The sequence below is a fragment of the Macrobrachium nipponense genome, chromosome 6 (assembly GCF_015104395.2).
Source record: "Macrobrachium nipponense isolate FS-2020 chromosome 6, ASM1510439v2, whole genome shotgun sequence".
In the NCBI taxonomy this organism is placed as follows: Eukaryota; Metazoa; Arthropoda; class Malacostraca; order Decapoda; family Palaemonidae; genus Macrobrachium; species Macrobrachium nipponense.
The window spans coordinates 98,133,255-98,158,254 of NC_061108.1; the positions used below are offsets into that span (position 1 = coordinate 98,133,255).

Genomic DNA, 25,000 nt, shown 5'->3' on the forward strand with positions numbered 1-25,000 from the left:
ACCTAGCTACAGAAACTCTGGGCTATGCGGTTCCTTCAGCATTTGTACGGTTTGTTTAGAAGTAGCAGCAATTTTCTCACCGACAAAAAAGCCTACTAACCCTTCGAGAACTTTTATTGACCAAAGTTTAGAAAACGATATGTCACCACCTTCAAGAGTTGTACATCTAATTAAATGCAATGTTAAAAATATTTAGAAGTTTAACCATTTAATAGTAAAATCAATACACACACACACACACACACACACACACACACACACATATATATATATATATATATATATATATATATATATAATATATATATATATACATTACATCGAGCTACAAATGTCCTTTAATATCTTATTCACTCTACCTCGGAATTAATATATTTTCATATATGCTTAACCGAAGGGGAATTTTATTGGGCGATAATAGAATTGTCGGAGCCCGGGCACAAACCCAGGACAGCATACAATCCAGGAACGTCAGTGAAGCTTTTACCCACTCCACCACCGCAAGAGGCTGTAAGTACAAGCTTCACTGATGTTCCTGGATTTGTATGGTGTTGTGGGTTCGCGCCCGGGCGCCGACAATTCTATTATCGCCTAATAAAATTCCCCTTCGGTTAAGCATGAATGAAAATATATTAATTCTGAGGTAGAGTGAATTAGATATTAAGACATTTGTAGCTCGATGTATGTATATGAATCACAGTAATGTGATATGACTTATATAATGGCTACCGAGGTCGAGGTGGGTTAATGCTGGCTCCAAATCAGCGAATACCTGAGCGCGAAAGGTATTTGAGGGTGAGAGACGGCATTAATGAACTTATAGCCTCTTGCGGTGGTGGAGTGGGTAAAAGCTTCACTGACGTTCCTGGATTTGTATGCTGTCCTGGGTTAGCGCCCGGGCGCCGACAATTCTATTATCGCCTAATACAATTCCCCTTCGGTTAAGCATATATGAAAATATATTAATTCCGAGGTAGACTGAATTAGACATTAAAGAACATTCGTAGCTCGATGTATGTATATGAATCACGGTAATGTGATATGACATATATCTGGCCTATGTGCATGATCGTTATTGTAACATGAATAATATAATTCGTATATTTCAAGTAATTGAAATCGTAGTTCAAATTCAAGATTTCTTTGCATCATATAACTGCAATTGTAATTGAAACCTACAGGGAGTAATTGCAAATGAAATTGACTTGTGAATACTGCAGTTTAATCAAACCCTGATACATATACATTGAAAAGTCAAAAGGATGAAGGTTATTAAACAAACAAATCTGTTACACACACACACACACACACACACACACACACATATATATATATATATATATATATGTGTGTGTGTGTGTGTGTGTGTGTGTGTGTGTGTGTGTGTGTGTGTGTGTGTGTTGTGTGCTTAAAAAATCACAGTAGATGCACGTGACTTAATTAAATAGCGAATACCACAGGAAAATGATTGTCCGAAATCCAAGCGCTTTCGTCTTTACATTGTCAAGGAACGAATGAAATACAATTGGAGAGAAAGTTCTCAGGTACACAACTAGATCAAGAATACCTGATGGTTAATTGTCAAAAGGGTAAAAATTAAAGATATAATCCAGGATTATCGGATATCACACGGTCACAAACCTAAACATAGATTTAACCCTAACCGAAACTACAAAGTATCCGTACAGTCCAAAACATCTAAAAACTGATTATATTAATTTTGTTGCTTATATTTATCTACAACTTTTTTCATTATGAAGGCATCAATTTTAAACAAACCAAGACTTAAATTTAGAACATTTCCATTATTTGACTTGATGAAACAATTACTTACGAGCGTGCACACTGCTTTCTCTAGTTATGGGTGAATAAGATACAAAGATACAAAGAAAACGTTCTATGTACTGGACAACTAACATTTAAAATGAAAGGATTGTGAATGCAAAACCGAATCCATGTCAATAAATAGAACTAATATTAACAGTATAAGGATAACGGATACATGAAAGAATCCATGTAGACAAATACAAATTCTTTGAACAAACAGCAAATATAAAGATTCGAAAGAGCTGTGCTAGATTAGCCTAAGCCTGAATGTTATTAATTAACTATCAATGATTTGATAAGAGTTGGAGCGTCAAAATGATACTTGGTGAGTGATGCAGATTCATTTTCCAATATATCACACAAACAGGGCACTTATATATACTATCATTTTCGTGCAAATATGTAAATGAAATTAAAACTTATATAAATATACAGTGGCAGTCGAATTAACCCTTAATAATAGTAACAAAGCATATATCAATGAGGGAATTTAATCATGAGACAAAATTTTAAACTGACGCTTAGCCAATGTAAGACAACGCCTCAAACCGAACCTTCAGATAAATCTTGACTAAATATTCAAATTCATGTTCGTTACATGCTGACACTTGAGATTAAACCTAATATTAACCCTTTTTTAAATTAAATATCTGACAAGCCCAGAACTAAGGCTACAGACTAACCTTATAACAAAAGTCAACAGCTCAAACTAAAGTTTAAATCTAATCTTTGGTTAAAATTCACGCTGAAGCATCGGTATACCTAAAAACTAAAGGAAGTCAACCAGAAAAATAAAACTAGTTATAAATACCTAACCAAAGCTTCAACAAACAGTTCTATTTAAAAATCTTTACCCGCCCTCAAATCTCTGACGAATATTTTATGTTAATGAGATATATTCAAAAGTATTTACAATCTAGCATACACCTACGGCTTGAGCAGACATAAAAAAGGTACATTAATCCTCAAACCACGCAAGGTAGCATTTCTCGTATGGCAATGAATTCAAACGTTTATGCTAAGTTATGAATTTATAATTCCCATCAAACATGGTCATACTGGACACAAAAAGAATTACTGATTAACTTCCATGCAGATAAAAGTCACGTTGAAACCTTACGCCTTCATTTTCTTGGATTGATTTAGTTTCTATGAAAGCTATCTTTAGCCTTCACAATATATACATCTTACCTGAAAATAACACGACGAGGCCTTTGGCAAGGTTTCATTCGCCAGTGGGCTAGCAAGACCGGAGAGGGGGAGACCCATCGTGAATGGGAACAGTTGGTGATCTGGTCGCTCAACCCGAGGGCTCAAGGCGACCTAAGCCGACGCCCCATTCGTCCTCAACGCTCAGTGCAATCACCGTGCCACACTCGGCCAGTACATTAACTGCAAAGGAGAAATTGCAAGTCAAAATGAAATCGATATTAATATTCATAAAATTTATTTGAAAAAGCTAAAATTGGAAACACCTACTATCCTACTACAGTTCTTACAAGTTGTATTCGTGATACTTTGCAAATTTAATAATAAGGAACCCTACCAACAAATTATCCTCATTTATCAAAACCCTTAAATTTACCTGTTTGTAATAATTTCAATAATAAAAAAAATCATATGAGGTCTTGCTACCTATCTAATTTCTTATACAGCCTGTAAAAAGAATCGCCGAATACACACACACACACACACACATACACATACACACACAATTTCTTCCAAACGTGTGTCAGGATACATTTTTTAAAATGAAAAAACATGATAAAGTATGAAATATATATATATATATAATATATATAGATATATATATATATATATATATATATATATATATATATATATATATATGTTAGACCAAGGGGAAGTGATGGCCTCCTTTTCAAAGATTGATAATAGTCTTAAGGGAACGATGTCTTGTAATAGTGAATTTAGACTGATTTCCTTATTCAGCTAAGGAGCAGCTTGGTAATTAAGGAAATTTGTTCTAGAAAGAAATTGACCTCCTTGAGAATAGGAGAGTGCTGTTTATATCTAGTTAATGAGTAAGGATTAGATTTGGGATTAGGTTTTCTTCCAAAGGTGTCAGGATACATTTTGTTAAATGATAAAACATGATAAAGTATGAAATATTATATATATATATATATATGTATGTATATAATACCTACATAATAATATAATATGTTATATATAGATATATATATATATACATATATATATATAGATGTATGTATATATATATACAATATATATGTATGTATATATATAACATATATCATATATAGTATGGATATAATATATAATATATATGTAGTTATATATATGAACATATATTAATATAGTATATATATATATACTACTATATATAGATATATATATAGTATATTCATTCTTTTATCATGTTTTATCATTTAACAAAATGTATCCTGACACACCTTTGGAAGAAAACCTAATCCCAAATCTAATCCTTACTCATTAACTAGATATAAAAGCACTCTCCTATTCTCAAGGAGGTCAATTTCTTTCTAGAACAAATTCCTTAATTACCAAGCTGCTCCTTAGCTGGATAAGGAAATCAGTCTAAATTCACTATTACAAGACATCGTTCCCTTAAGACTATTATCAATCTTTGAAAGGAGGCCATCACTTCCCCTTGGTCTAACAGGCAAGGAGCAATTCACGGACAAGGTGTAAAAGGGAACCATAAAATTCAATCTGCTATTCCAGACAGGAAACACAGTAATGCCCCAATCTAGCAGCTTCACGAGCCCTATCGTCCAGGTCCGCCACTGGGATCCATTTCATTCAAAGACAAGGGGCGGTGGATAACCAAATATAATTTATTCAAGCCATTCAAGAGTTTCCAAAAAAAGCTTCAACGCCTCTATCAAACTGCAGCAGTCATAGTAAGGTTAAATCTCTTATGATGGCGAAAGAAAGATGAATCTCTTCCACAGAACACCCTTAAGAAATACCTTAAACACTCATGCAAGGGCACTGCTCACTTCAAAACTTGTTCCTTGTGTTTCAGTATGTACCGGATATGTGTAAAATATAAATATAGTATATATATATGATATATATATATATATATATATATAGTATATATATATATATATATATATATATATTATATATAAAATATAATATAAAAATATATAATATTACTACTATATATATATATATATATATATTGGTTGTGGTGTTGTGTGTGGAGGTGTTTGTATACTATTATATATATATATATTATATAAGTTATATATATAATATATATATATATATATAATATATATATATATATATATTATATAATAATAGATATATAATATATGTATATATTATAATATAAATAGATATCCCGTGTGTGAAAAAGCCCTATTTTTCTAAGAAAAAAGTGCCATTCTTAAGCTGTGATAATTTCACATTACCACGTTCAAGAAAACCTAACTTTTCCATGTCAAAAATAATTCTCTTAACGGTACACATAATAATAAGATAATCAATAATAATAAAATAATAATAATAATAATAATAATTAAAATAATAATAATACAGGTTTTATTGAAAATAATGGCTATTTCAGCCGCGTTTATTTTGTATAGAGGTTTCTTTATTTTTCTTATTCCTTGACTTCTCTTCTGTAATCAAATTGGCTATTAAAACGCCAAATAGGGGATTATGTAAAAAACGCGTTATTTATCAAATTTAATAAATTACATAAAATGCAGTGCAAATTGGATCTTAAGCCTAGTCAACAAAAGATACTAAATGACTCATTCTGGATTCCTCTTGCTCTCTCTCTCTCTCTCTCTCTCTCCATCCTTCTTGAAATGTTTCCTCCTTTTGGAAATGTTTCCTCCTTTTGGGTTTAAGGACGAAACGTTGGAAGAAGAAGAAGAAAAGAAAAGAGAGAGAGAGATTGGGGGGGGGGCGGTGGTGGTGAAGCAGACGCCCCTGAGCAGGAGCAATTCAGAATAAGTCATTTAGTATCTTTTGTCGACCTAAGATCCAATTTGTACCGCAGTTTGTATAATATATTCAATTTGACAAACACTACGTTTTTTTACATGAATTCCCCATTTGGCGTTTTAATAGCAAATTTGAGCACAGAAGAAAAGTCAGTAATAAGAAGAATAGAGAAACTTCTATACAAAATAAACGCAGATGAAATAGCCATGATTTTCAATTAAACCTGTATTGAAGAAGGTCTTCTTCCAGCAAATATAATAATGATAAAGTAAGGTATTTGATCCAATCTTCAAAGGGTCCGTTTCACATCTGTTGGTTCCTTTGAAGCTCTGATCCTTGCTCTGTTTGACAGATAAAAGCATCTTGGCGGATTTTTAGCAGGGAAAAGGTAGTCAAGAGAGCAAAGTCCCTATATCTTTGTTTCAACTAGAATTTGTAGGACTTTGAGATCTGGTTCCAAAGTGATAGTATTTTCTCAATTCCAAATATTTTCACGCATTCCTTTGGCAAACTTAAAATTTACTAATAACATTAGAGCTCTATTCAAGAAATTGTTACCGATACTGCAACGTATATAATATCAAAAAATCTATACCTCGAACCCCTGAAGCTACATGATACAATTGTAATCTTATACGAATATAATTTATTCTTTATAATAAAAATAGAGCCACTTTAAATCAGCAATTAAAAAATGTCGAAAACGCAAAACTTACATTTTTAAGAGCGTTAATTGTGGGTGATGTTACTAATTACATGCCAATTTTCTTTAAACTATTGCACGAATGACACAGGACCAATGCAATTCCAGATTTATTACCAAAAGTCTTACAGCGCTTCTTCCAGTGAGAGTTTCTGGAAAAGAGTACTTAAAAGTGTGTGGTCTCTGGCGGCAACTGATGGTTGGCATCAGTAAAATAAGGGGTGCTGTAAGGGCTCTTAATACACGATACGTCGGCAGGTATGGTTTTGGCGAACGCTTGGTATCAAATAAAGGGTGTCCATAAAGTCCCAGTACCATTACAAGTATTTATTACTCAGAAACCGTACACCATAGAGTAACGCATTTTTTTTAGAATGTTCTACATTTCATCAAGTTTATATTCAGAGCACTTCATGCAATACATTGCACATCTACACCTCCAGTTGCCCTCACAATGTCAGGACGATATTCCATCTCCCTCCATACGCGCTACAGCATACCAACGTCAACTGTTCGGACAACTATAACAATGCACCTTCATGTGAAATGCATTGCATGAAGTGTAAACTTGAGGAAATGTAGAACATTCTACAAAATAATCTGCAATACTCTATCTTATATGGTTTCTGAGCAAGATATACTTGTAATGGTACTGGGACTTTACGGACACCCTGTATATAATCCACCTCACTCGTAGCTGCCCAGTAAGTGTACGTAGGTAGTTCAGCGTTTTTGTCTAAACGGACAGTTTCCGAGGACAGCTTCGGTATCATGATTCGAAACCATACTTGGCCAAGGCCGCCAAGTATCGTGTATAAAGAGCTCTAACACTCGTTTTCTCATCAAGCCAGTCTGTTTAATCTCCAATTCTAAAAATCTATCTTCGAACAGGTAACAATGAAAATGACCATTAACAAATACAAAAATTTAGTTCCTACTTAATCAATAATTAAGAAGCACATTCCCCGCCCAGGTATAAATTTCAGAGAAATAACACGACAACGCGCATTACAACCTTCCTTTAATTGCTGAATCGAAGAGGAGCTCCTTATGCAGTAAACTTTCACATCAGCATATATAATAGGATCATTGGCAACGTGCACAGGCCCTCCTAATAGCATCATGCTACTCACTTCACATTGCACAGACATTCTGTCTGCTTGGATATTCAGGTCATTCCTTTTCTACATCTGTTATCTATCTATCTATATATACACACACATTATATATACTTATATATATATATATATATATATATAATTATATATATATCTATATATATAATACAACACACATACTATATATATATATATATACTATATATATATATATATATATATATATATGAGAGAGAGAGAGAGAGAGACGAGAGAGAGAGAGAGAGAGAGAGAGAGATTTCAGCAAAGTAACCATGGAGCTATCAATGGATACCGTCACTGAAAAGTCGTTGCTTTCCAACCATTCCAAGCTCTTGTCTCCTGGTGACGTACCGCTTATCACTTATAAATCCCCCTTCGGTTCTTTTTTTATTCCGAGGTTGAGTGAATTTGAAGCATTTATAGCTTAATGTTTGTATATATAAAAAATGTCACGGTGTATGTGACAAAATTCATTTATATATATATATATATATATATATATATGTATATATATATAAAATGTGCGTGCAAGCTTTTTCTCAAATGGAAAATTATTTATATTCTTATGAGGCTATCATAACAATCTTTAGCCTCATACTACATCTTTTTTTATGTCTCTCTGTGTTTAAAGTATTTCTGAAAGCTACTTCATGTTATACGAAGAGATTATAATTTAGCTTAAAATCAATATAAATAGTTATAATACTCTACAACAGCCTACCTAAAAAAAAGACAAAAAAAATGAAAAAAAAGTTAGGTCTAAGACGGATTTGAAAACCTCATCCAGACGCATGTCGCCAAATCCTACAAGTTAATAATTTTCTCCCTTTCTGAAGAAGACGTTGATTGAAACTTACATTAAAACGCACATCACTTATGTTTATCTCATGTTTAAATTGACTTACATCCTAAATCGGGAAAACACTTATGTAAATATTTCTGGTTTTAAATTTGAGACCGTGAATATGCTCATATAAGAGTGTCTTCCACAAAAAAACGACATAACATGTTAAAGGCAAAGATAATAATGCTGCACTATTCCAAATTTATAAAGTAACGATAGTTACACACAAAAAAAATTGCTAAATATTAGCGAAACGTTTAACCACATAAATAGTACAAATCTGAACTCAGAAAGACCATGAGACTGCATGATTATAATATTTATCTACTGCCCCAATAACAACAAACGACATCAATGAGCGTCTCCTGGTGCCCATGATTACTGATAATTTCTAGCTCGAGCTATTCATAATCAGGTTTACTCTATCTGCGATTATGATCGAAGTAATTGAACTTCCTGCCAACCGTAAGTTTAATGTCATTCCTGTATCGCTATAGCAAAGGTCACCAACTTGGTGCTTTCCGTAATAAAACTAACCTTGCCATTTGTTGCTATTCATATGTTCTTCCTACTTACTTTTATTGGTTTTAAAGATTATCCAAACTGGTCATACATATCTGTAATGAAGCATATACCTAGTTGACGCTATCCTGGAGTTCATAACAAACGTTAATCCCAATACCTAATTATCGTATACGTAGTATGTTTTGGTATGTTTCTTACCTTCTCTGGGTTTCATGTGCCTTGGAGTTTTGTTTCAATACTCCAGGCAAATTCAAAGGTAACACGAGATAAAAGTCTTTTCCGCAGATCTCAAAAGCTATCATATTTAGAAGTCTCTTGTCTTCGTAATTGGCAGAGTTGAAGGGACTGCTGTAGCATGTTACCCCTAGATCTATGTTTCAAGGTAAAATGTTATTTTCATCTAACTTTGATTCAACTTGGTTGATAAGTGCACTCAAGATTTTTTCCCACAATACTTCCAAAAACCTTTTTTACCTTGTTCAGTTTTTCAACAACAAGGTCAATATCCTCAATTTATTCTCCTCGAATTCTGATATAATTAAGTAGTTACCTTGAAGCTGGAGATTAATTTTTCCATTATATTTTCACCTTCATCTCTGCGTAAGAGCATTTGTTATCTATTACGTTCACAAACAGCCGTCGTGACAATATTGCAAAGTATTTTGAACCTCGACACTGCCTTGGTTTCTCATTACAAGCATTTCCAAATACTCTTCTTACATCTGAATGACCAAGGAACCGAATCTTGCATCTGATGCAAAATTTTACTGCTTGAATGGAATATCTAAATCAAGTCCCACCCTAATTCAGCAATAGCAATCTGAAGCTCCATAAATACATAAAATAGAGAAATCTAATCATTTAGGTGCATACCAACGTTTTCCGTCGCCATGCATCAAAACATTTTGAGTAGATAAACTATTTAAACTTTAATGATATTGAACAATATATAAAGCTAAAAAAAATGAAAAAAATCAATAAAAGTCAAGTTTGGCTTTATTTAGGTGAAAGTAGAAAAATAAATAAAATCGTACTGACGCAGGAATAGCTTTGACAATGATGAAAAACAGAGCACCAAACTACGAACTAGGCTAAACAAATCACCAAAACCAATAGAACCTGTCAGCATTCCGTGGCGTGGAACACATGACAAATTGTTTGAAACATGGCCCCTCTCTCTCTCTCTCTCTCTCGCTCTCTCTCTCTCTCTCTCGTTCTCCTCTCGCCTCTCTCTGCTCTGTTCTCTCTCTTTTCTGTCTGTCTCTCTCTCTCTGTTTCTCCTTCACCCACACTAAAAACAATGCTTCTCGGTCACGTTATCCATATCTCTCAATTTCTTCATATATATATATATATATATATATATATATATATATATATATATATATATATTACATACACACACACACTTATACATATATATATATGTGTGTGTGTGTGTAAGCTACTCAAAATTCTATTTTATAAATAAATAATGATACAATGACTGAACTAAGCGAAGGGAATTAAACTATATCTGGTTCCTTAAAGAAACCTTATCCTGAAACTTTTCGGTATTCATAAATTTGTGAAACAGTACAGCGTCCAAATAATAAACTTTGAAGCTAGTAGCAGCTGGGGTACATACACTCCACGAAAATGAACAGCATCAACACGAATACTGAAAGGACACCAATACCTGCAATTAAATCAAATAAAACTAATACACAGAAATGCGGGAAATAGGAGCTGAAGTGAAATAAAACTGAAACGTAAAATAAAACAATCAGTACAATAATCACTAACAAAAATTTCAATACAATAATCACTTAACAAAAATCTCAATGGAAGGAAAGCTCCGGTCCCAGGAAAATGTAGTTTAAAAATAGCAGAACCTTCAACAGTGGAAACTGAAAAAGCAAACTTTGGACTGGCTGTAAAAATATGAACTTTTCAAACGATTATTCTTTGCTTTGAGTTCCAAATTTTGAGTACAAAAGAACGAAATGTATCATTGGCGAGGTTAAGGATGATAGCTGAATGCGCTATATCGTTATTCCTAGGTGATTGTACCTGAGCAATAAACAGAACTCCAAAGCACTTATCATTTCCTCACCTAAATTTGTCAAAACCTAGGAAGCAGTTAATCTTTACTTTTCTTAAACGCTACTTAATGAAAGATAAAATTTTAATTTGCGAAAATATAAAACGGGTTTAAAGCCGGTTTCCAACCGCATTACAATGTTACTTGAAACAAATAATTTTTTTCCTAGTTAATGACTATAATTGAAATAAATACGCTCAACATTCTTTATTATGAATGAAATGTCAATCAAGGTAGCGGTGGTGCTGACCAACCCGGCGAACCTGCAATTATAGAATAGAATCTTATCTTTCAATAACTGATTATTTTCATGAAGGAGTGAAAACAAAACATCTGCAATGTTTCTGTCACTGGAATTATAACACAATTATTCAAGAAGTGATATATAAAATCCATCATTGAAATTAAGTTTACCTTAGTTAGGAATTATATTCCTCTCTCTTGCCACTGAACAAATTTTTTCATAGCTTGCAGAAAAAAAAAACGTCACAACAGTTAAAAGCCTTGCCGGGGGTAGAACCCTTGCAGGAACATTCGAACATATGTTGATCAGGTAATCAGAGAGGAACGCCGATCACTTGTATAAAAATTCTACTGGTGGTCTGACAGGTATACGAAACATTATTTTCTATCAAGAGATTATATATTCTCTCCAATTAAAATATGCATATTTTTTCATAGGAATCTTGATTCTTCAAACAAACACACCCATTAATGATCAGTGCAAAGAAGGAAAGGGAAATATTTCCCTAGACTGAGAACCTCATGAATACTGTTTTTACGGTTAGATGGTTGGTTACAGAATACTTCTACAAGTTACTGAGGACCAACTAAGACTAGCTTTTTCTATTACTTTTTTTAACGACAGGATTACAAGTGAGTAATGTGTAAACTGCATATTTGGTCTAAGGTATAGTTAATATAAAGCTGGTGATTTTTTTTTTTTGTGGGGGGGCACTCTTCACTTGAAAGTGGATCATCCGGATTCTGGATGACTAATCAAGGGGAAAACTATTTTTTTTATATAAAAACAAACCTTTTATAAAACAATTTTTAAAGCATACATCTCAACCTTAATTTTTTTGTCTATTTTATGCAATTTTATCAGCTGTTTGCTCTTCGTTTTGGCTCGCTACTTAATTTTATAATCAACTACAGTGGGTATTTCCGCAAACTGTTGTATTCTTTGTTGATATATTTCCATGTGTATCACAGCATACTTCTTGTCATTAGTTCACTTGTCAGTATTTGAGGCACATGAATAATTTAGACAATTTTTATAAAATGGCTTGGTTTTTCTAGTTCATAAGATCATCAATAAAAATGCAGTCTTCAAAATATCTGGGCTGTCTGCCTAACAATTTATTAAACCTCTAGCCGCTCGTCATCCTACAAAAGGTGGGAATCCATGTTTATACTTCAAAGTTAAGGACAATGATGGGATGTGACAAATCTGCATAACTTGGAACTATATTTACACCGTTTGACAACAATATAGGTTAGTGCATTCTGGCCGAGAGACAGAAGGAATACAAAGACAACCTTTCTTAGTTCACATCTGTGACTGAAATGCCTAAAACTCTAGTGGAGGTGCTGTGTTGCTGTGATGACAACGCAATGATGTTACCATGCTCAAGAAATGTTTATTCAAAAGATATAAAAAGCCCGTCCCCCTTCAATCTTACTCATGTATCATAACGATTAACGATTAAGTGATACATGTTTTCATGTACGCTAAAGAATACCACTGAAAATAGAATATATCTTGTATCTTGTAAAATGACTTTTGTCCTCGGGGAAAGAGATTTACAACTTTATTTCCTCTGTTCCTTAGCACTTAATATATGAAACTAACCTCTCTCTCTCTCTCTCTCTCTCTCTCTCTCTCTCTCTCTCTCTCTCTCTCTCTCTCTCTCTCTCTCTCTGACACTTTTATGAAATATATAAACATACAGAAACACTGACTTCCCTTGACATAGAGAAACGCATGGATAAACCAATAAAAGTTCCCCACCATTGTTCAAAGGAACGACAGTGCTATAGTTCGTTAACTTGAGTAATTGACCGTAAATCAGTTATTCCACTGTTAGTGCATTTTTGCAATGTCAAGCATCACTGACTTTATTTCGGTTGGCTCTTTCGGGGACAGAAGGGAACAGAGAGCCATCTGAATGTTGTATATAATCAATTATAGATAAAAACTTTAATTATCACTTATTCCAAGGAAACTCTATCCAAATATCAGAATATCTGCACAGAAACATTGCCAACATTGCATAGGTTACACAAGCATTTTTTCAAAATAACAATATTCAAATCACCAGAAAATATAGCAAATACAAATGAATAGGATATTTCAGGACATTGTAATTACACTGAAAATCTTTCCAAAAAGATTCCGAGAAAATCTAAGGAAAAATAAAATATCGGGGAAATGCTGTTCGGGAGGACAGAAAATTCGCCCCCGAAATGCTCCAAGTAAAACACAAACCTTTCATGTTTATTATGTTTTTTTAACACGGACTTTAGTTTGCCTCGGAAATATCTAAAGTTCAGTAACTGAAAGATTTCTAGCCTTTTCTTCTGAAGAATAAAATTTGATGTAGTGAAGAAATCCTTCAACATTTAATACAACAGCTTAACCAGAGCATAACCTTAGCAGTAATGAACGACCTTAGTAAGTTAATGACACATTTCTGCTTATCTAGAAACTGCAGTCCTTAGGTCTTTACTATTTTTAAGCTTTTCCTGCGACTAGCATTATACTTCATGGAAGAAAAGGAAAAAATATTTTATTTTGAAAAACATATAGCGACGTGAAGAAGACCAAAATGCAAATCCAATAAAGCAGGAAATAATCCATACATAGTAAAGAGAAAATAACCTATACTTTTAAACAGTCCATACTGTTTTAGTTCATTCTCGTGTTAACAGAAACATTATATTCAAACAATAGCAACTATCAAATCACAGATACTTAAAACACACAATATCAAAACATCTAATAATACTAATAACAAAAACTCTAGCATGACATGACTTAGTAATGAAAAGCGCAGCTTTTATATCATTCATGGATTTCATTTTAATTTACTGAAATGTCCGAAAAAATGGCAGAGATCCAGAGCAGAAAGCGGGGCACGCACCCAGCCATTCCCTCTGTTAGTAAGATATGCTAATAATCTCCAAACCCAAACTTGCTCCGTACCCAGTTTTAAATAAAGCCTCTGTTAAAGAGGATATTCTGGGAGCAGGAAGCTGCAAACTTTGGACAATGACGTGATCGTGACCTCATACAATGTCACTCTGTATCTCCCCGAGACTGTATGACGGGCAGGAAACTTTTCAGAAAAAGAATATGAAGAATATAGAAACATTTCTGTATGCCTTTGTTACAGCAACGAGAATCAAAGCGTAGTCGATTGGTAATTTCCTTCTTTCAAACGTAAAATAAGAGAAAAATTTATTTGCATAAACGCACACATTGAAAAAAAAGCTGGGAAATGACGGCCTCTTCATAAAAACAACCACGATAAGCTCAAGTAAATATAAAGCAGAATTTATTTCTGCCTATGCAATATGAAACTGACAACAGCGTGATGTATAATGACTAAAATTTAGTGATACATAAGTTAAAATGCTATGGGAGTTTACTTGTTGCCCATATACTAAGAGTAGATACTTTAGAAACTTAAGACTTATGAAACGTAGCTAAAGCATTTTAACACAGGAGTAGTGATAGATGAAGCAGGCTCTTTCGCTGCTTTGGCTCTAGTCTGAACCTTAAGACACAGCTCACACACAGGCAATAAGCGTGGCAGTCGCAGTCACCCGGAACGAACAATGGCTGGACATAACATGACTAACCAGGAAAAAATTGTTTTCCGTACTGTATTGTACTGAATCCTTAACACACTCGTGTTAGTTATGGCAAGGCCCAGTTACATCACGAACAAAATCTGATCTTCGTTCACTCTTATCATACTTACCGGGTCCTAATCATTTAGCCCGAGCTCAATGAGTCGAGACATAATCAGATCACTACAAACTGTTCACAACGGACCTGCAACTGATCTACGACCAATTAATAACCGCCAAGTCACCGTAGAATTTCATACCTAAAGTAAACCTTCCAAAACTTAGCCATACCGACTAAGAAATGTCAAGGGCCCAAACAAGCAGAGTAGTTTCAGGAGCACGATGCAGAATTGCCATCCTACCCACATTCGGCCTCTGTTTGATCCCCTCTTTCGCCAGACCGACCAACACATGCGGATATGCGACGACCCTATCTAGACAATCCAGTCGTTTCAAGAGTACAGTACAGATCAGGCTAGGCCGTGGCTCAAGTTAACTTATAACTCGGTTCAGAACGGAGTCCTTGTATTAGTATGTCTCCTTTATAGCGTTCATACATGTAATTAGTAAAAAGATGCAAAGAAAAGTAAAAGCGCACATCCTTGAAAATAATACGTTAGGCAATAAGAAAAAAACATTTGCTGTATGTATTACAAACTCAAGTAACTTAATAAGGACAGGAACAAACTTTAAAAGATGAATAATGAGTATTGTTGCAAAACAACAAAAGCGAGAAAAGCAATAAACCACGTATCTCTGCTAAGAAGCAACGATGTTCAAAACTAACTTAGCGTTCACAAAAATCATTTGCTGCCTCCATTATATTCAAAAGTAAAATACAAATATAAAAACTGCCATTTGATTTCGCAACACTGATTATTTTATCTATAAGGTAAGTTCTGTATAAAATCATGCGCATTAATCCACAGCATATTTCTAACGGGTTACGCGAGTTAGAAACTAATCAAAATGCTACAAGAAAATTTTCAGGACTTGTATAGCTTTACTACTAAGAATATGCAACTAATACTTCTAGAGGCGCACTCTCTCGCAGGTTGCCTCTCTTCTCTGCTAGTAATGTAGCAGCCACTGTTCCTGTGAGTTAAAAGGAGCTCCATTCCTTCCGCTTCTCAGACAACCGACAATTCCAGTCTTGTTTTAAATAATCGGTAGAAAACAGAAATTCTGCCAAGCTTTATTTTTCTGTTGCCGTTTCTTCTTCCTTGTCTATTTCATTCTCTCCTTCAGGATAAACCTTCTTTCTGGTTTTTTACAGGAAAGGCCTACATAATGATATTTGGTTGTCAGCCTCGCCGGCCTCCACATCAACAACAAAACGAGTTCCAGATAAAATCTACGCAATACTATCTGTCAAGTTTACCTTATATTTGAATAAAGAATGAAATCCCCAGTGAAGAAAACTTCCACATTACCAGCCTCTAAGTAACACAACTTAACAGACGGTTCATCAACAACAGGCAGCCACTTCCCTTCACACAGTATGTTGGTCGGACGTGTTTTTCTGAGGTTTATACGGTTCGTGGGTGATTCAGTCTTTCTATTTAATGTCGCCACCTGTGTTCTTTCAAGTAAAAACTTCATACCAAGAACTCTAAATTAAAAAATACTCTTATTACTTACTTAGCAGCAAAATTATAAACCAAGAAAGTAAATCTGTTTACATACAAATGAATTGTAAAACAGTCAAGTAAATAGTACGCATTAATTTCTTCAGTGTAATCGAATTTTCTGTATGAGCCGCGGCCCCTGAAGCTTTCAGCCACAGCCCAGTGGTGGCCTTTTTATAGTGTAGCCAGAATCACGATTATGACTAACTCTAACCATAAAGAAAAATAAAGAATACTGATGCCAGAGGACTGCAATTTGGTACGTTTGATGATTTGAGGGTGGATGTTTAACATACGAATTTGCAACCCTCTAGCCTCAGTAGGTTTTAAGATCTGGGGCGGACAGGAAAAGTGCAGACGGAGAGACAACTCCATCTCACTAAATAATCAATTTAATAACCGAGTAAAAGCTTCAGTTTTCGATAAGGCAGCAAAGCAACCATAACCAAGTGTTTCCTATATGATTCGGACTCCCGTGTTCTGGAAGTACAAGCTAAGCCCCGCCATTATTTCTTTCCTCAGAACCTTCGTTCATGCGTTTAATGTCATGGACGTCTTATTCTAATCCATCATCTGTTCAAGAGACAACGGTGGAAATCCCGTCGACTTGCCTCTTTTATCTCTTGGAGTTTCGTATAATGAAGACCCCTACTGCGATGTCGCTCACATTATGGACATCTGTTGTGACCTTTCCCAAGTCAAAGAGACGTCAACATTTAAGACGACTGCGCTGCAGTGGAAGAGACGCCCTGCCAGCGGTTCTCACCCTCCGAGAAAGCGAAGCATTAGATGGCCACTTGATAGACAGCCAATGCAGCAAGGTGCGGAGGCCATTCCGGGATCAGACCGTTTTAGCAATGAAGAATGGGCCCCTTCCTCACGTCATTCATTTTTTGAACTAAGTTTCGTTTTCCTTAGCCACATCCAGATTGCTTCTTGTGTTACTGCTGTCATATCCTTATCATGATATTATATAAAAATTTTATATTAAAGGTAAAGGAACGGTTTAGAATCAAAATCTTGATCTTACCTTTATCATTCATCCCTTTTCCTTGCCTATATCAATTTCTCACTTCCTGATATGAACTGTTTTTCGTCTCTCCCCTCCATCTATCAAGGCTGCAACTGCTAAACATTAGACAACAATTTTCACCTTCTATCTTCTCTAAGTCAATTTTATGAGTCAAACAGAAATTCCTAAAGTTCTGCATTCGTTATTTATCCGTTCAAAACCCTACAATTTCGTCATAAAAATCTTACATGTGGTTACTCTACACTGTCCCGCTTTGTAATTATATATCTAATCTTAAAATGAGGTAAAATAAGGTAAAATTATTTCAGAAACGGGAAAAAATAAAACGTTTACGCATATGAAAGGCAGAATGATTTAAGAAACGGGCAAAAATAAATGTTTATACATAAGACTAAGAAAATGTAATTTTCACAGAGCACAAAAAAGTAATTACGAAATAGAGGCACTAAGACTACACAAGGGTCTAACAGCTTTGATTTAAATACCATATGAAGACAATGGGGCAATTGCAAAATAGGGGCTTGTAGCATTTCTAACAATAAAGTCGGCGGGATTTGCACACAGAGCCCTGAGAAATTATCCACAGATCCAGAGGGATTAATCCATAAGGACAAGGGGATTTGTTCACAGAGTCTGATGGACATTCATGCACGCGGCGCATCGCTCTCTTAATCCTCGCGATTCTCAAAAGGCAATACAGCTTTAGAGCAATTCCGCTTCATTCTCATGAATTAAATTCAGACCCTGAAAAGATGTGCTTCATTTCAATTCTATATTCACTTTTCAAAACTGAAAATTCGTACTCCATGAATAGGAATACAATGTTTCTTAAGAAACTGCTACACACACACACACACAGACGGTTCAAGATCCTCGGGAAATAGTTGAATACCGCAATCCATCAAGTACACTCAAGTCATAAACTGCTGATAAGTGACACAGACATAAGGCGTGCTCTAACATTGTTAAAAATGTATATACTTTAAATTATTCATTCTAACCGATCAAACTGTAGAAGAAAATACCAGTTTAACCCACTCCATTCAAGAATGTAAAAGCATAATGAAATAATAATCCAAGGCTAGATCGTCTAAGTTTTCCTGCTATATGATATATATAGTATAACCATGTCACTGTCTTGTAGTCAAGTTACAATGCTTCATTCTATCCGTAATATAAGTAATATAAACTTTCTTAGTCTTTTGAAAACGACATAATTAAATCTCTCTCTCTCTCTCCTCTCTCTCCTCTTCGTCTCTCTCCTCTCTCTCTCTCCTCTCTCTCTATTCTCTCTCTCTCCTCTTCTCTCTCTCTCTCTGCTCTCTCTTCTTCTCTTCTTCTTCTCTCGGCTTATTAAAGAGCCATTTCCAGTCCTCCGAAAGTGGTTTAGCAATAGTAAAGCCGGAACCAGTCAGGATTAACAACCTTTTTTCATTCTTCATTGTGGATGTTAAACAAATCGGTCTCAAGTTGGTGTGTGTATATATATATATATATATATATATATATATATATATATATATATATATATATATATATATATATATATATATATATATATATATATAAAACACAGGGCGTATATTATGCTCTCTCTCTCTCTCTCTCTGGAAAACATAAAGATCAAATTTTCCCAGAGCGCTGTTTATCTCTCTCCCTCTCCAGAAAATGAAAAAAGCAACCATGCGTCGTTTCCTTCATGTTCAGTGACTCAGAAAACTAAGTTATGACGAAACAAAATAAACAGTTACGAGTCAATATTACTTTTCGGAGGACCTTCTTTCTTCCTACATTTAACGATCAATGCTTTCCATTTCTTCTTTCTTATTCATCTTCTATCCGTCTTTTTCATCTTATTCGTGAAAGTGGTCCAGAATTACCTTAGCAAATATTGTTCTTTAACAGCACTTCAGGAACAGTTCTGAAAAACTCCTACCTCTCTTAATTAAACTGGACAAACTTCACTGTTTCTCGACTTATTTCCTTTATACGCAACAATGACCATTTCCTTTTGGCTACTATCTTCTTAGTTCCTACCTTTCTTTTTTGTAACTTTTTATGAAAACGCAAACTACCGTTAATATTTTTCAGACTTCTTAAAACAAGGGAAGGGTAATGTAATCTAAAAGCTTGCTTTCTTTTATTTGGAATTCGAGTTGCTTTGTACATTATGTAAAAACCATGAGAAGTGGTTATTAAGATTGCACTATAGCTCATGCAAATATTTACGAATGCAAATTACCTGAATTCATTATAACTGTATAAGGCTTTCATGAAAGTTAAACCATTAAATATGGATACGAAAACCCTTTTCAACTCTTTGCAAAATATTTTAAAACAATAAACTTTTATGCTGCCTTGCTAGTTAATACACGATAGTTATCTAAAACATTATCTAGCTATAATATACTATTATCATTATTATTTAGCAGTAATAGATTATTATTATAATTATTACTATTATTGTTGTTGTTGTTATCATGAACAGCTATTCCTATAAAACGATTTCGAAATAATGTTTACAATATAACAATATAAAGCATACAATACTAAACCAACAACCTTTTATAATTTAAATGTTTGATGACAAAACATCCCTATCACTCATTTGGCACTGAATGGCATAGCCGAAAAATTTTCATAGCTCAGGCATTGGATTTAGAAAACGAGTGAATAAAGACTGTTTTATTCGTAAAGTTTCCGTCACAACACAAGCGTGTTTTCATAAACAACCAAAACGCACAAAAGAGGGTTTTAAAACCTATACAATTTCTCGCGGGGGCATATTTTCACTTAGTAAAATTTACTGCTATTTTCTGATATTCATTAAAAAAAATAACCACGTACATCAGTCATTATCTATTACGTGAAAAATGTGTACCTTTGGTGTTTCCAACTTAGGTGGTCCCCCCCCCCAACACATATAGGTATATATATATATATATATATATATATATATATATATATATATATATATATATAGTTATATTTACGGTATGAGAGGTAGAGAGACAGAATGGAACGTTCATTACACAGTTCCCAATTACATTAATTATAATGGCGCACTGGCTTCTCAGTCCTGAGTCTTGAATTGATTTTGTCACATTTCTTCTATTTCTCTAATTACTTTGGATGGATGGATGGATGAATTTATAGAAACTGGCGACATCTCCTAAGCACTGAGATCTATAGTCATTCATCGCTAAATATGACAATGTGGTTAGATAATACGATTTAAAATGACGAACATCTGATGCTACTCAGCTTTCAACAGTTTTTTATCCACCCTTCAATAACTATTCTTTATACATATGGTTATGTATAAAAAGGTTAGGAAAATAAACATTTTAGAAAAATAAATATTAGAAAAATAAGTTTAAATATAAATTATGAGAGTAGTTTCATTACTCAAAAATCTTAAATGTCTTGAAAAACTGATTAGTGCAAGTTGTCTTAGTCACCACTCAAAATTTCATACGAGGATTTCTATCAAGATTGAATCTCCGTCACTGGTCACTATACTTACAGCAATGCCCAAAGCTGACAACAATTCACAGTGGGCACACTTGGGGAGTGGTACCTTCTGAAATATGCTGGTGGTCCTAAGACAATTTCACTACTATCTGTATGATAGGAAAACGACCAATGACTTACGCAGCTTCTTATCTTTTATATTTCTTACTATTATGTTGGAGAGGGAAGTCCATCTCTTGACATTTCTGTAAAATACTTGACTTCGTGGGCTGTTTCATGTCCAAGTGGGAAACTCAATTTACTCGATAAGTATACCATTGTGAGCAGCATTTTTCCCACAGACTCGACCCCAGCAGAATCTCACGTATTTTTTCCGATAAAATATACAGAAAAGCCAAATTCGAGGCACCTAATTATGGTTATTTATAGATTCTATCACGCTCCTAGTCTGAATATATTACACAATGCTTGTGATCTTCGAGGCATGCTAGATCCACAGATTAGACTAAACTTGCCGTCTCTGCTGAATATAATGAAGCTTATCTAGTATTTCTGCTTCGTTAACTTCATCTTAAAACACAACAGCACAGGCAACGATCTTCGCACAGTTCAGCTCCATCTTCAAATTTGGGACCATCAGTACAGATCTTCGTCTGGATCTTACACAGGCATCATGGTCTTATTTCAAGCTGGTCGGAGCGCACTGGGGAAGGTCTATTTTACCCCACTCTCTCTCTCTCGGCCTCTCTCTCTCTCTCTCTCTCTCTCTCTCTCTCTCTCTCTTTCGTAAAGTAAATCTGCACTAAAATGTACTAGTTTAGTATTCCACTAAGGAGGCACAGCTGTTTCTCGAGGATTACTAAATTATTGATGATGGTGACGCTGCTTCAACAAGCACAAACTGGGTTTCTGACAAAAACTTTCAAGTTGCATCACTTGACATGAGTGAGGGCAGTGTTTTCGTGAACTATCATACCTACGTAAGGTCAATATTTCAAATCTAATGTACCCGTCATCAAAAATCGCGAATAAAATTCGGATAATTCTGAAGCCGTATTGTGGTCATAATTAGTATATTACTCTTGGACGCTGCTTTATTCCTGAGCGTAAATAAAATTTGGTAAAAAAAAAAATAAATAAATAAAAAGGGTAAGGTAGAAATGACCCCTTCTCTTGGCCCCGTATTGTACATTACAGGTATACCGAGAATAATTTCTAATGTCTATCGCCCATATAGAATATACATAATACCATAAAAAATGGCGTACCTGCTGCGTAGTGGCAAGCATAAATGGCAATGAATTATACACCACTAAAAATAAAAACGAAGTGTGACAGAAGTAAAAAATTATGTATCTCAATCTTTTTTTTTTCTGGATAGGTTAACTCATTTCAATTTTTAGTATTTCTGTATGTATTGTTTTCTAGTATGTATGTATGTATTATGTATGTATGTATGTATGTATGTATATATTATATATATATATATATATATATATACACAAACATGTACATATATATATATACACACACATATATATGTATGTATGTATGTTTACAGATATATGTGCCATTATTTACTTTATACAGGAGGATCTGTCAAAGTATAAAGAATGAACAAATGTTTCAAGCACTAACAAGATTTTCTGCATTTGTCAATGAAACAGACAAAGATGAGAGAGAGAGAGAGAGAGAGAGAGAGAGAGAGAGAGAGAGAGAGAGAGAGAGAGAGAGGAACAAGTGAGCAAAGCGCCAAATCCTAAACTGTTAACTTTATCTGGAAAAGGCATAATGTCACGCGTAATATTAATATATAAAAAAAAGGAGCTAAGTAAGATTTTCCCAACTGGAACTATAGACATTAGCAGCGACTTCACTGCACGCGTTTATGACATTTGTACGATGAACATCAAACAGAAAGTAGTGTGCATGGGGCACCATGAATTACTTACATCTTTTTTTTTATAATGGCCGAGAAATTTTTAAAACCCGGCTTTTTATCAAGTTCATGACTTTTATGATTTCAACCGATGATAGATATTTCATAACATTTCTTTTCTAACATTCCATAAACAAGAAGCGAAACAATCATAATAAACAATCTTTTCAGTCAATCAAGGGGGCTGACCTGGTCTAAAATGGTTCATTTATGAACACAGGCAAGTAATATTCTGTAAAACCTTATATGTAAAGAAGAGCCCGAATTACATAGGAGCGAAACACAATGGAGAAAAAAATATATAAATAAAGGCTAGTTCAAGAATTTAGGCCAACTGCTTTTTTGTGCTGTGAGCCCTTTGATTACCCCCCCGCCCCACCCGGGGTTCGCCCCTTAAGGGACAGTAGCATTCAAATCAATATAATTATTACTACATCATCAGTAATACTATAATAAAATTAAATTTTGTATGCACACAACATAAAGAGAACCATAAAGGTATAGTTGAGCTAAACGTTCAACTCGTGTTGGCCTATTCGAATCGAATTTAAGCTGCATTAAATGGACTCCACTCCCTTTCCTCTATTACCGCCATTGCCTACACTTAAATAACGAGGGCAATTTGCTTAGGGTATTTGCTCCTATTAGAATTAGGGATATAATGCCCTTTGAAATACATTGCACTAAAGACAGGAATCTGTATAGAAAGCCAGCAGAGGCAATACGCAAAACGACCCTTGAATAACGATTAGATCCTCTAACCGAAATGGTACTTGATGATGCCTATCACTCGTAAGAAGAACACATTTCTTTAAGTACTCTATGTTATTTCTATGAAGTTTTTTATGCACCAGGTATTTCAACTCCCAGTACTTCTTTTTATCTTGAAATGTCCATTTTTGTTTTATCGCCGTTCCTTCAACTTGTCTTTTCTATGAAGAACAGGGGAAGATCTTGACAACTACTGACGATCCAATTAGCCCACAATTACTTTTCTCACAAAACTCTGACATCCGTCCCAGCCAAGCACGCTGGTTATATTATTTACTGCAAGACTTTAAAATCAAAGCGAAAAATCAACAAGGAAACTCTGAGATCAAATAAAAAACATTCACAATTAACTGAACATCTCTACATGGAAGCATAACTCCGACTAAAGTTAATTAAATTTATTCGTTGTTCAAGACTGAGGAGGAGGAGATTATTCAATAAATTAAATAGGACCGGTAAGTCTGGACGGGTGGGGAAATAATTATGAGGAAAAAAGGGGGTTCAAGCAAGAAATCCTAAACCCTTCAAAATTAAATCTTACCTGTCTATTACACTAAGACATTAAAAACCTCTAGACAACTACTTTTCTTTGACAAAAACTGCAACAGATCTAAAATAATATTTTATTCTCTAATGTCACCATTTCTTGATTTCCAATTTCCTACAGGAACAGAAAGCCTCTGGCCTTGAATAACTTATATTCCTAGCGTAATGCAACTCACCTAGCAGCAACGGCAAGTACTCGATGCTGCCAGTAGCTATGTAACAAATACTGACATATCAAACACTTCAGGCACGCGTATGTATCATGCAAGTTTTAAAACTGCATACACACACTTTTACTACCCCTTCATATATTGATCAAGCCATCCAACTAATCTATTCACTTATACCTACTTAGACCTGACGTCATCAAAAACAAGCTGGCAACATCAGACAGTGCCCAATCATCAGCGGGAAGCCATCCGGGTCAACAAAGAGAGGATTCGGGTTACGACCGTTACTTCATGACCATCAGACCCATCCAGGCGTGGCCCGTGCTCACAGAACCGCTCCACTAAAGATAAAGGATATTCCGGTGTACATTAACTTCCCAATAATTGCCATGTAAGACAGAAGCGGAAATGTACTTAGAAGCTCTATATGAAAATCAAACGTGTTTCATAAGACCACACAGTGAGTCTCCTGCATATCCTCGTCTCAT

General features: G+C 34.6%; 1 protein-coding gene across 1 annotated transcript in view; it reads right to left on the minus strand.

Annotated features, from left to right (window-relative positions):
* Window positions 1–25,000, minus strand: part of LOC135216596 (uncharacterized) — a 987,502-nt gene that overhangs the window by 829,770 nt on the left and 132,732 nt on the right. Inside the window, 1 exon segment of the mRNA XM_064251975.1 lies at window positions 3,019–3,219. Within this exon segment, the coding sequence (XP_064108045.1) occupies window positions 3,019–3,056 (38 nt within the window). The 5' untranslated portion in view covers window positions 3,057–3,219.